This window comes from Typopeltis vanoorti, chromosome 8 (assembly GCF_054136105.1).
Source record: "Typopeltis vanoorti isolate ZY-2024b chromosome 8, IOZ_Tvanoo_1.0, whole genome shotgun sequence".
Classification (NCBI taxonomy): domain Eukaryota; kingdom Metazoa; phylum Arthropoda; class Arachnida; order Uropygi; family Thelyphonidae; genus Typopeltis; species Typopeltis vanoorti.
Window position 1 is genome coordinate 72,128,712 of NC_143556.1, and position 12,122 is coordinate 72,140,833.

The window sequence follows — 12,122 nt, forward strand, 5'->3', positions numbered from 1 at the left end:
GGAAAATTGTGATATTCTTCATTGTATTTAATAATTCTTTGTGCAGATATAATTTCTCTTGTATTTGTATTTGTAGATTCTGATGTATAATGATGATATTGGGAAGGATTTGACACAAGACATATAGCTATTTGCTGATGCTGCAAAGATAGGTAGGGTAATGAGGAATGCTGTTGGTATGCAGCACTTGCAGAATTATTATTATTCAGGCCTCCATGGAGTCAAAAGACTCATCGTGGGAGGTCCTTTCTAAGAAACATAAGTAGGCTGGAATTGTGGGCATGGGAAAATGGGTGTCAGTTCAATGTCATTAAATGTAAAGTCATTCACTTTGGTGTGATTAGATATCCAATGTGTTATATTGGTGGGATTAGGCTAGAAGAAACTGATGAGGCTAGGGATCTTGGAGTGTTAATAGTAGGAAGTTGAAGTTCAGGGGTCATTTGGCAGAGATTGCAATTACAACTCAAAAGATAATTGCAATGCTGAAACAAATGCTCACATGCAAAGATAAGGATTTTGTTTTACCTCTTTACAAGGCTTTGATAAGACCTCACTTGGCCTATTGTGCACAGGTCTGGTCTCCTGGTTTTTCTTGTGATTCTGATATATTGGAAGGAGAGAGAGAGGGCAAAGGAGTGTTAAAAATTATATCAGGATTGTGGAATACTGATTATGAAGACAGATTGAGAATTTGTAGATTGCAGACACTAGCAAACAAGAGAAAGAGGGAAGATATGATTGAGACTTACAAACTTCTGAAAGGGTCATACAGGATTTCAATTGATGAAATTTTTCAATTTATGGAGAGTGGGGAAAGGATGAGAAAGCATCCTTGGAAGCTGAGAATGAAGGCTGCTAAGAAAGGAGTGAGGACTAGATTTTTCTCTCAGAGGGTGGTGCGTGATTGGAATGGATGTTGTGAGTGCAAGCAGTGTGAATGAATTCAAGAATATGATAGCTGGTGTGTGCAGTATGTGGCCTCCCTCGATGAGTCTCTCTTAATAATAATAATAATAATAATTTGTCTGCACACTTGTTGGCATAATATGTTTGAATATATAATATTGAATAATAACTCTCACTACAGCAAATTCATAGGGACCTCAAGAATAGTTTATATAGTGGATAGCTTGTTATAGTGAATTTCTTTTAGCATAGCATAAGGTGGAGCTTTGATTGAGATTCTTCAATTGTTTGCCATACTGAATGAGTTTGTTATAGCAACGATTGCTATAGTGAGAGTCAACTATAATTTTTTTTTTTCATGCATATTATATTTAATTATTAAATGTATAAAAATCCACACATTTTTCATTGATCTACTTGGCTCCCAACCTCTCATGTCACATTGATGGGAGAAGCATACTTGATTGGACGAAGTAGAGGAGACAAGAGATCTGGGGGTAATGATTGATAGAAAACTGAAATTCAGGGAGCATATTGCAAAGGTGGTGAAGGTAACCCAGAGGATTGCTGCAATACTGAGAAGGATGCTGACCTGCAGAGATAAAAGAGTTATCATTCCGTTGTATAAGACGCTGGTCAGACCACACTTAGGCTATTGTTCTCAAATTTGGTCCTCAGGATTTGAAGGGGATTAATTAACTGTGGAAAGGGTACAGAGGCGGATAACAAAGATGGTTTCATGACTGTACAATGTCAGTTACGAGGATCGACTGAGGGAAGAATGTGGACTGCAGAGTTTGGTGACATTGGGGAGTTCTTTTGTTTGGTGGAACGGCAGGAAGAAGCGATGACAAGGTCCCATCTCTGGAAGTTATGAAAGGAAGCTGTGAGCAAGAGGGTGAGGAGTGGTTTCTTTGTGCGGAGAGTATTTGAACCGTATAATGCATTGCCTGAGAGAGTGGTTAGAGCAAGAATGGTCAATGAGATCAAGAAGTGATATGATAGACTTTGTGTTTCCTAAGAAAGACCTCCCACGATGAGTCTTTTGACTCCATGGAGGCCTGAATAATAATAATAATTAATGTATTATTTCAAATTCCTAGCATACACATGTTGGCATCAGGATAATAACCAATTGTTGCAAATAGTTATATACAGTGGTGAGCTATAAGGGGCTCGCACAAGCCCTTTGTTAAATTTTTCTCAAATTTGTGAGCCTCTTGTTCTTCTTGTTTGCTTTTTTATTTTTTCAAAAAAAAAATTTTTTTTTTGAAACATTAAGCGACAAACTCATACGGTAACCTAACAAAAATTAGTATATTATTTGGAATTATTGTTTCAACTCCTCTATAACGAATGTGTCCAAGTTTGAAAAAAAAAATAAGCGCATGCGCTATCTTTACCCTTCTCCCTTCTGGTAGCCAATTGTATGGTAAAACCAGTAGCCAATCAAATGTTTTATAAACGATTTCATTCTTATTATATTTTGATAGTTAAAAAATGTTTTTCTTATGTAAGATAAATTAACACAGTTGATTGTGTGCAAATATTTTGTTTAAAAATGATAGCCCATTAGAGGTTGATTGTCCTCTCATACTTTTTGATTGGAATTTGTACACAAGCTGTATTAATAAAAGTTTTTGTGTGAAATATGGCTTTTTTTTCCTTTTCTTTTTTTTTTTCTTCTTTTTTTTTTTGCTTGATGTGATGCAAGCCCTTTGTTAAAATTTCCATAGATCACGACTGGTTATATGTGATTGCCTTTGAATTTTTAACTCTCTGATTTTTCATTTGCATTGAAAATGCTACATGAAATATATAGTGAAATGTAATTTACATATTTAAACTCAGTGTTCAACTATTTTGTAGTTACATATCACTTTCTGAAACAATTTCTCAAGAATTATTTAACACAAATTCATAGTTCAGGTCTGTTTCAATTAAATCCTAATTATTGGAGACCATAAATTTTGGACTACAAGACAATCACTAGGTGATATCATCATTTAATGGTCTTCACTGTATATTTGTATTCAGCATGTGTTTATAGTAGTTGCCATATTAGTATGCTGTGCTTCTTTTTAATTGTGTTCCTGAGGATGTCCTTTCTAATAAGATTAAACATAGAATCTCTTCAATAAAAGCATTTTCTTTAGTTACAGAATGTTCATTATTCATATGATAAACAAATACTAAAAATTTATCTACAAATAACAAATATTTTAGTCAGACATATCATATTATCGCCTTTTCGAATTTAGTCAACTGGCACATTGGGATACAAAAGTATGGCATTTTAACATTTCAGCCCCCACCCCCCCCCCCCCCCACCCCCCCCCCCCCCCACCCCCCCCCCCCCCCACCCCCCCCCCCCCCCACCCCCCCCCCCCCCCACCCCCCCCCCCCCCCACCCCCCCCCCCCCCCACCCCCCCCCCCCCCCACCCCCCCCCCCCCCCACCCCCCCCCCCCCCCACCCCCCCCCCCCCCCACCCCCCCCCCCCCCCACCCCCCCCCCCCCCCACCCCCCCCCCCCCCCACCCCCCCCCCCCCCCACCCCCCCCCCCCCCCACCCCCCCCCCCCCCCACCCCCCCCCCCCCCCACCCCCCCCCCCCCCCACCCCCCCCCCCCCCCACCCCCCCCCCCCCCCACCCCCCCCCCCCCCCACCCCCCCCCCCCCCCACCCCCCCCCCCCCCCACCCCCCCCCCCCCCCACCCCCCCCCCCCCCCACCCCCCCCCCCCCCCACCCCCCCCCCCCCCCACCCCCCCCCCCCCCCACCCCCCCCCCCCCCCACCCCCCCCCCCCCCAATGCCGGTGTACATCAGCTAACACCAAAGGGTGCCCTGAAATGGCCATCAATCTCTCAAGTGTGCGAGTGGGTTAAGACATCTTGGTCGAAAAAGAATGAACAAACTATTGTTAAATCTTTCTTGAAATGTGGAATTAGTAATGCCCTTGATGGAAGTGAAGATCATTTCTTATATGAAAATGATGATGAAGAAGAAAGAGAAGAAATTAATGATGACAGAGAAGAGTCAGATGACAGTGACATGGGTTTTGCAGGTTTCTGAAAGGTTAGTTTATTATTAAAAATTACCTATTATTTTATCCATTTTTTTTAAAATCATACTTTAAAGTTTAGGTTTTTTCCAGAAAATTGTATTAAATTTCTTGGGTGCGTCTTATACACCGGAAAATACAGTACTTTGTATTATATATATACTTATTAGTAATGCTATTATTTTTGTATTTTTTTTTTAATTAGTGTTTAATTTACTCTATCATATAAATAAAATATGACAATGAGAATTCTTTTTCTTTAAGTATTTTTCCTTGGATATATAAAGTATTGAGAAATATAATTGTTTTTATTTTGGTTTATTTAATTTCAAATATATTTCCTTACTTTTGGGCTATCTTGTAATTTAAATCAGCACAAAAGCAAACATTGCATTATTAACTTTTAATTACAATACAGTAACATAAAAATAATACTCACTGAAGAATAATTTAATAATTAAAAGCATGTATATATATGGAAGGTGGACAATACAGCTGAAGTCAAGATACCAAAAATGTGTCTGCTTTTTTTAATGAGTTTTAAACAAAATCTACATTTTACTTTTATTTGATTCTGAAGTTTAATACTTAGATCAAAATGAAATATCAAGTATATGTAAATACCAAAAGAAAGAAAAAAGCAATGTTTTACACTGAGCATTAAATAGAAAGGGAGAGGGTTGGAGAGATGAGCATATACATGTGCACAAGCACTGACTAGTGTTTAACTGTAATTGTTGAAATAATCCTCTCTCTCTCTCTCTCTCGTCTCAAATACTTTCTTTCCAATTATAAAAGTAATCTGTAGCAGCACAGTATTGTGATAAATTTCCTTAGTGCAAACCATTTCATATGAAATGGTTTGCACTAAGGAAAACTGAGTGGTTAGAACATCTATGCTAAACATGTCTCTTATATTGACTTCAAACAGTATCAGTAAAAATTCATCTGTGTTGAAGAAATACAAAACAGCACATCATTATGAATGTTCAGCTTGAAGCATATCAGTTTCTAGGAGAAATTTAGTTCTGATATGTTCATTACATTAAGTGAATAGTAATATTAACTGCTCAGTGCTTTCTGCATGTACATGTAGTTCTGAGAAACATTTGAGATTAATAGGAAAGTGTTCTTTTCATATTCAAATATCCACATTAAAAACAGAAGTTGTGTTATGACTTAAAAATTATATGCTTTAAACTCATCAATAATGATAAGATGCAGATTCAAGGTTTAATATAAACTAATACATAACTGATGAAAATAAGGATTATAATAAAAAAACCTGAGCATTTTCAAAAATGTAATAGATAAAATCTGCATGCTAATCCAAACAGTTTTCTTTATTTACTAAACTTGAGAATAATGATAATAAGAAAGAAAAATCAAAGGGTTTGTGGAATAACATCAGTTATGAGGGCTGATCAAATCAGCCAATTCTATGATGATAATTATTTATTCTCAGATTACTAGTTATATGAGTATTGAAGTATTAAATCTTTCTGTCTTCAAATAGAGGTTTAGGAACAATAATCTGAGTAATCTCACATTCTTAAATGAACAGCTTCAAGACAGCAGTTGATGATAATAAGCTTTACCATGAGACTAAAATTTCTACAAAAAAAAGCTGAAGCAATCCACAAACCAGTATAACTGTTAAGGTTTCATGTAATATACGTTTTACCCAGAGTTGCATGGATAAATAAGGAGGCAAAATAAAGCTATCCATCACTGGTGACAAGATCATCAAAGCAAAGTGTTTAAAAAAGCAAAGTTTATTTTTAAACATACTCTTAAACAGGTTTCAATGCCCTTTGAGTAGTAAGACCTTGGTTCAAATCCCATCTATTCCATTGATAAGGATTCTTCAAAAAGAACCTTTATCAACTCTTTTCATTTAAAAGCGGCAGGTTTTTTCTCCCAAAAACAGGCCAGAAGAATACACATATATCATACAAACACAGGAAACTATGGGAATAAGGATTAACCACCCTACTCTGTCTGATTTGGTTTCAAAAGGCTGCAGAGTCTATATATATATATATATATATATATATATATATATATATATATATATATATATATATATATATATATATATATGTGTGTGTGTGTGTGTGTGTGTGTAAAACAGAACAGGACTGAAAATTATAATTGCATTACTTCACCAAAAGTGCAGCAATGCAGGAGGGAAGAAAACAAGAAAGAGCCTTCTCAATTGAAATCTGACCTACGACAAATACTTATATTTGGAAGCTGTGAGTTTATATGATGAAGAATTGCAAAACACAACTTGATAGTAAAATGCACCAGATCTCGAAGCCCAAGTGAAATAACATTTAGAGAACATGCATGTGTATGTGTGTGTGTGATGCTAAGACAACTCTTTGCTACCCACCACCTTTCCATTGTATAAAGGTAGTATTTTCTTGAATATTTTTTTTTTAATTTTTTACATGTTACTGAGGAAAATTACTAAGCTATAAAATACCTCCCTGTACCTTCCCTCCAGATTTATTTAATTTTAAATTACTTTTTTTTAGGGGGGGGGGGGATTGCAGCAAATATTATAAATCATGTCATTCCACAAACTTTTCGGTATATTTTCACAGTGCATCATCCTCAAAAGAATATAAATTATAAAGACAGAATCATGTTAATTTTTAAACGTTAACTACTATAACCAAATAAGATCATCAAATCCAAGAATATATATATATACATATACATATATATATTAATCTTTTCACATGTACAGTACAAAGTTCAGAATCTGAAACTTTATAGTTTCTAATTTGGATTTATGACTGATTTATATATCAGAGATGTAATGTCATAATTGCACAAAAGACTTGTTTGCGACTAAAAAAAATAAAAATAAAAAATAATAAAAAAAGCAGTTTTTTTAACATGAATTGTTTTTAAGTTTCTTGCCTGAGACCATCTTTACATTTAAAAGAAAATAAAAAATGGCAGTTAAAATGTTAGTACTCAACCCCCATTATTATTATATTGCAATTTATTATGAAAATGCAATATATATAATTCCTTTAGGCTTTTAAAGTGTGTTATAGTTTATTACTGCAAAGTAATATACAAATCGAATTACTTGAGTAATATTTTAGATTTTCACTATTTGCTTCCTCCCCCTTAATTGCTCCTGCAAGAATTCTTATCTTAATCAGGTATCTTTTATTTTCTTCGTAATTTTAAAATATAATTGTATGAAGTACCTGGTTCTGAAGAAATGTTTTTGTTCTGTAACACTACTAGACTACCAGGAGAAATAATGTTATAAGTTAGATTCTAGTTCCCAAACAGAGGAACTTTTTTTTAGGTCCTTTTTCAGCCATTTCCCTAAGTTATATGATTTTTGATGTAAGTAGTGTTTTGTCCTAAAATATCTGGGTTGAATGCTAAGTCAAAAATATTGATAGTAAAACTTACATTATTTCAGACAACCACTTTAGGATTATAAGAAGACAGTAGCTGTTCTGTAAAATCTCGCCCTGATGTCTTAAAAAAACCCATCAGTAACATGGGTCCAGCTGAGCTACTGTGATTTAGCCCTAACCAATTCCCAAAAGTTAGTTAGGGCTAAAGGAGGCTCTGTCTACTCCTTTGGAGAATAAAAAAACAGAGGATTTATAGGATATAATTATACATTTTACCATTATTTATATTCTTATATTTGTTTAGAGAATTCCTAAGGTGTTTTAATAAATGTATTGAGTACCGTTAACCCTGCTAGTCTCTCTTCACTGGCTCTTATGATATTAGAAATTTAAGCAGTTGATGAATGCAATTACTTTACTTATGGTCTTTTAATTAGATTTTTGACTGGATGTTCAGTGACTATTCATCTATGTAAATGAAAAAGACACACACACAGAAAAAAAAAAGACAATGAGTCTTAAAGCACAAACAAGTCACCAAAATAAATATAGGCCTGTCACTGCATTCATTTCTTGATAATTTCAGTAAATAGCATCACTAAAGAGAAATTTTCCTAAACTTAATGGTCATAAATGAAGGAATAAATTATTAGATGGTGTATTACCATCATTTTAATTACTTTAAAATTATCATCACAGAAAGTAAGATATTCTTGCTTTCTGACAGTTGTAATAAAGGTATGCAGAATTGTAAAAAATTATTTCCATTCAGTAACACACATGTTGTGTAATTACTACTCAGTGGTAGGAAATCTCTCTTTAATGGCACTATTTTTGCAAGTTATCAAGGAATAAATATAGTAGTGGAAAGTGATTATTTTTGTTTAAACATATACACTTGCAATAATAACAGTAATGCGTTGTTTTAACATTCTGATAATGCTATCAGAATCGCAAAATATATATCTTGAACAATTAATTAGGAACAATTACTAATAAAAGGCATGAATCATGCCTAATTTGTTTATATTGATCTAGTAAGTTTCTACAGATATATATTTTTGAAAATTATTCACAAGATTGACATATCTGGAAACTTTCCTGTTTTGGGAAGCACTACATTAGTCAATTAAGATAATATAATAGATCAATTATTCTTCATTTTTTCACTACTTCCCATAAGGCTTTTTTGTTGACATTGCATTACACTTCTAAACATCACTCAGTCATAACAATGGACTATGCAGAGATAATTTATTTTTGTTTTAGCACAGATTTTGGATTTCTTAAAGGATTATTTTCTTATTTTTTAGGCACCTGAAGTTTTTGGAATTCTAGATTTGAACAAATGTATTGTACATGTGCACCACAAACATGCATTTTATTTTTCTTTGCATTCCTTAATAAAACAACCCAGAAAAGTATTAATAGAATATTTTTGGCATTTTTCTCACACAATTTTATTATTCATTTCAAATCAACTTAAGGCAAACTATAGAGATATGAAAATATATAATTTATCCAAACCACAGTATCTACAATATTTTTATATATCACTAAATTATTCACAACTTTTTAAATCTACTGAGCTTATATATGCAACTATTTACTACTGAAAGCCATATATCCCTATGAACATACAAATTTCAGAAATCCTAACACGGCCAAACTTAAAAGAAATTTAAATGATTAATTTTTGCTTATATCTTACACTTCATTCATCAGCCTACTTTCACCACATAAAGAAATTGTGGCTACTAAATGCTGTCAAATGCATACCTAAAGATATTGAAAAGAAAAAATAAATAAATAAACTTTCATAAGGCACATATTGTTCAATTTGTTTATAACCAAGTCAGTTTTTTTTTCTTGCTTTTAAGAAATATGAAGTGTGAGGACCAAAAACTACCTCTTATTATTAAACATTTAAATTCAGTTTTTATACTTTTTATGCTCACCTGATATCCAAAACACTACAATCAGATACCAGATTGTATTCTATAAAAAGTTTTTAGTATTTCTGTATTATTCTTTATACTCTACAGTCTTGCTTGCTGCTTGCACTATACATGAATTTCATGCAACCAAGACAGCAAAAGTCGATGGAGGGAATAAAGGAGGAAGTGATCTTTGGCAGTTCACAAATAAATATATCCACATACTGCTAGTCCAGCTGTCATAATTTACCATTTGGCGATTTAATGGTTGGAACTTCACTACTTGAATGAGTACCTGAAAGTGAACCAACACTACTGTCAGTCCTGAGAAAATTATTCTTCTCAGTCTCTTCACCTTTTAATACATAATTTACACTATGGATGGAACAAAATCTATAGTTTTTAAGCATATTTTGAAAGGCAGGAATGTTAACAAGTGGATTTGGAGTAGATGTAGATAATAGGTGAGAATGGAATGATGCTTCTGTTGATGCCTTTGTATGAGAAAAAATCATGGATTTAGAATTTGGTGGTGATAATTGAATTAGTTCACGTAATCGGGATAAAAGAATTTCAACATCTTGATCAATTTCAAGGATTTTTTCCTTTTTTATCAACCTCTCAAGGGCAGTCTGAAATTCTGTTTCTCTAGCAACAGTTTTATACAGGCGTTTTTCACTGCTTGAAAGATGCTTGGAGCCATCACCAAATTCTTCAGTTAGTGCTAGTAACTGATCAAGATCCACTTTTATTTGCTGTAAATTATGCAACTTACTCAGCAACTGATAAACTCTTTTTTGAGCTGTGGCATAATCATGTTCATCAGTAAACTTTGGGGCCACGTGTGCACTTGGAATATTAGTAGATTGGGAATTATTTGTCTCAGATGCATTTTCAGCCTCATGAATAAATGCATTATTTTTCTCAGAAGAATCAGAAGTTTGTCCTGGAAAACAAAAGAAAACGCTTTATTTAGAAAGAAAGTAAAAGAGAAGAGAGATATTAGATACATAAATATGTATAACAAATACTAATAAAAGTTATTATATGTGTATGCATTGTTGTAGCTATGCAAATGAGCAATATATTTACTATTCTAAAAATACATTTCATTTGTCTCTCTCTCTCTCTCTCTCTCTCACACACACACACACACACACACACAGATGGCATCACTGACCGAGCTACTTGATAAAATACAGATTACCCACAGGTTGATATTAGCCTAAACTCTCTCTCTCTCTCTCTCATTCACACATAATGATTATGCATATGTATGTCAAAACTGGATTGCATGTCAAGTATAATGGTTTATATTCTATTTCACATTTGTGGAATATTGCCTTGCTTTGTACATTTAAGTACAACCTCATTCATAAAGAAGAGAGAAAGAAAATGAAGACAACAATAATTTCAAAACAAGTGTTACTAAGGGTTCTGTTCCTTTGGTTATCAACCTGGTTAAGTTTTTCAGATCTGACTATATTCTATACCCAGCTCTGAAATAGATTTAATAATCTATATAATCTGTGTGGCATCGATTAAGGGATATAATATACATTTTAAGACTTGTGCCTGTAAACAACATCTTAACAAAAGATACCAGTTAATCCTGGAAATTAACTGGTAAAATGTCTCAGAAAGAGATTTCTTCTGTAAAAAGGATTTTTATTAGGCCTTTTCAGACAGAGCAAGGATAGCTGGTTTTAAATGAAATAGTTTTCTCTCTTGACAACTTGAGTTTATCTTCGTGAAAAACTGCTAAACCTAATGCACATACATCTGATAGACATAACAGACTGTGGTATTGCATACTATAATTTATAAATTCTTTTAATTGTATGAAACAAATATTGCTGGTTTCTGATATATCAACCAGTTTCTTATATGTACTCCTACTCTTCTGTGAGGATTCTATTAGTCTAGTATAAAAATATCTAACTTCAGACATATTTTGCACACTTTCCATAGTTAATAAAATTAAGAACAAATGAATAATTGTAATGCCTGCTAAATTTCTAATGAAAACTATTCAGTTTTACTATGAACAAAATCAGAGCTGTGATGCTTTACTATTAATAAATCATGTAACATATTAAAGCAAAATAGATAAATTATTTGTATTTTATTATTTATATACTGTTAATTATATTAGCAACTAACTAGCATCTCATTTCTCTTGAAATGAGATGCTAATTAATGAAAATTGTAATTTTCCTCTCAGAAAGATAAAGTAATGAAGTTTACTGTATACCAAACACATTTTTGTTGAATAACTCCTCATTTTACCTAAGTTTTTGGGTTCTATTAAACTGGAAACATCTGTAATGTCATTCTGCTAACCATGCTTGTAAGTTAAAAGTTTATTTTTCACTTGGTTAGACTATAATAAATTTAGTTTAATCCTTTATCCAAGTGTGTGCAAACAAAGTTTGTGCCTGAAAGTATCTTCAGGACTGGGTTTTTCACAGTGGTACAACACCGTTGTACCACTGTGAAAAATAAACTTTTAACATCTTTCTCTAAATCCAGAGTAATTTAATAATAAGGTGGCACACCGTTTGGCAGCTCCTATAGGAGGAGATGACCTTGCTAATGCTTCTGCCTTGGTATCTCCACTTGGGCCTGGCTCCCACTGAAGAGACCTCAATAAAGGTCGAAACTAGTCTGGGTAGTGGCCCTTCCCTTAATGCATAACATTATACATATCTGCAAGGAATGTGTTTTGCATTATGGGAGATACTGAGATAGGAGTGTTGGTAGCTTGCTCCACCTTTGTAAGGAGTTGCCCGGTGTTGTACCACTTTACCCCAGTCCTGA

General features: G+C 33.9%; 1 protein-coding gene across 1 annotated transcript in view; it reads right to left on the reverse strand.

The window, feature by feature from the left end:
* Window positions 1-6,087: 6,087 nt before the first annotated feature.
* Window positions 6,088-12,122, reverse strand: part of LOC150104094 (ER degradation-enhancing alpha-mannosidase-like protein 3) — a 391,801-nt gene continuing 385,766 nt past the window's right edge. Inside the window, 1 exon segment of the mRNA XM_090396397.1 lies at window positions 6,088-10,248. Coding sequence (XP_090252523.1) covers window positions 9,542-10,248 — 707 coding nt within the window. The 3' untranslated portion in view covers window positions 6,088-9,541.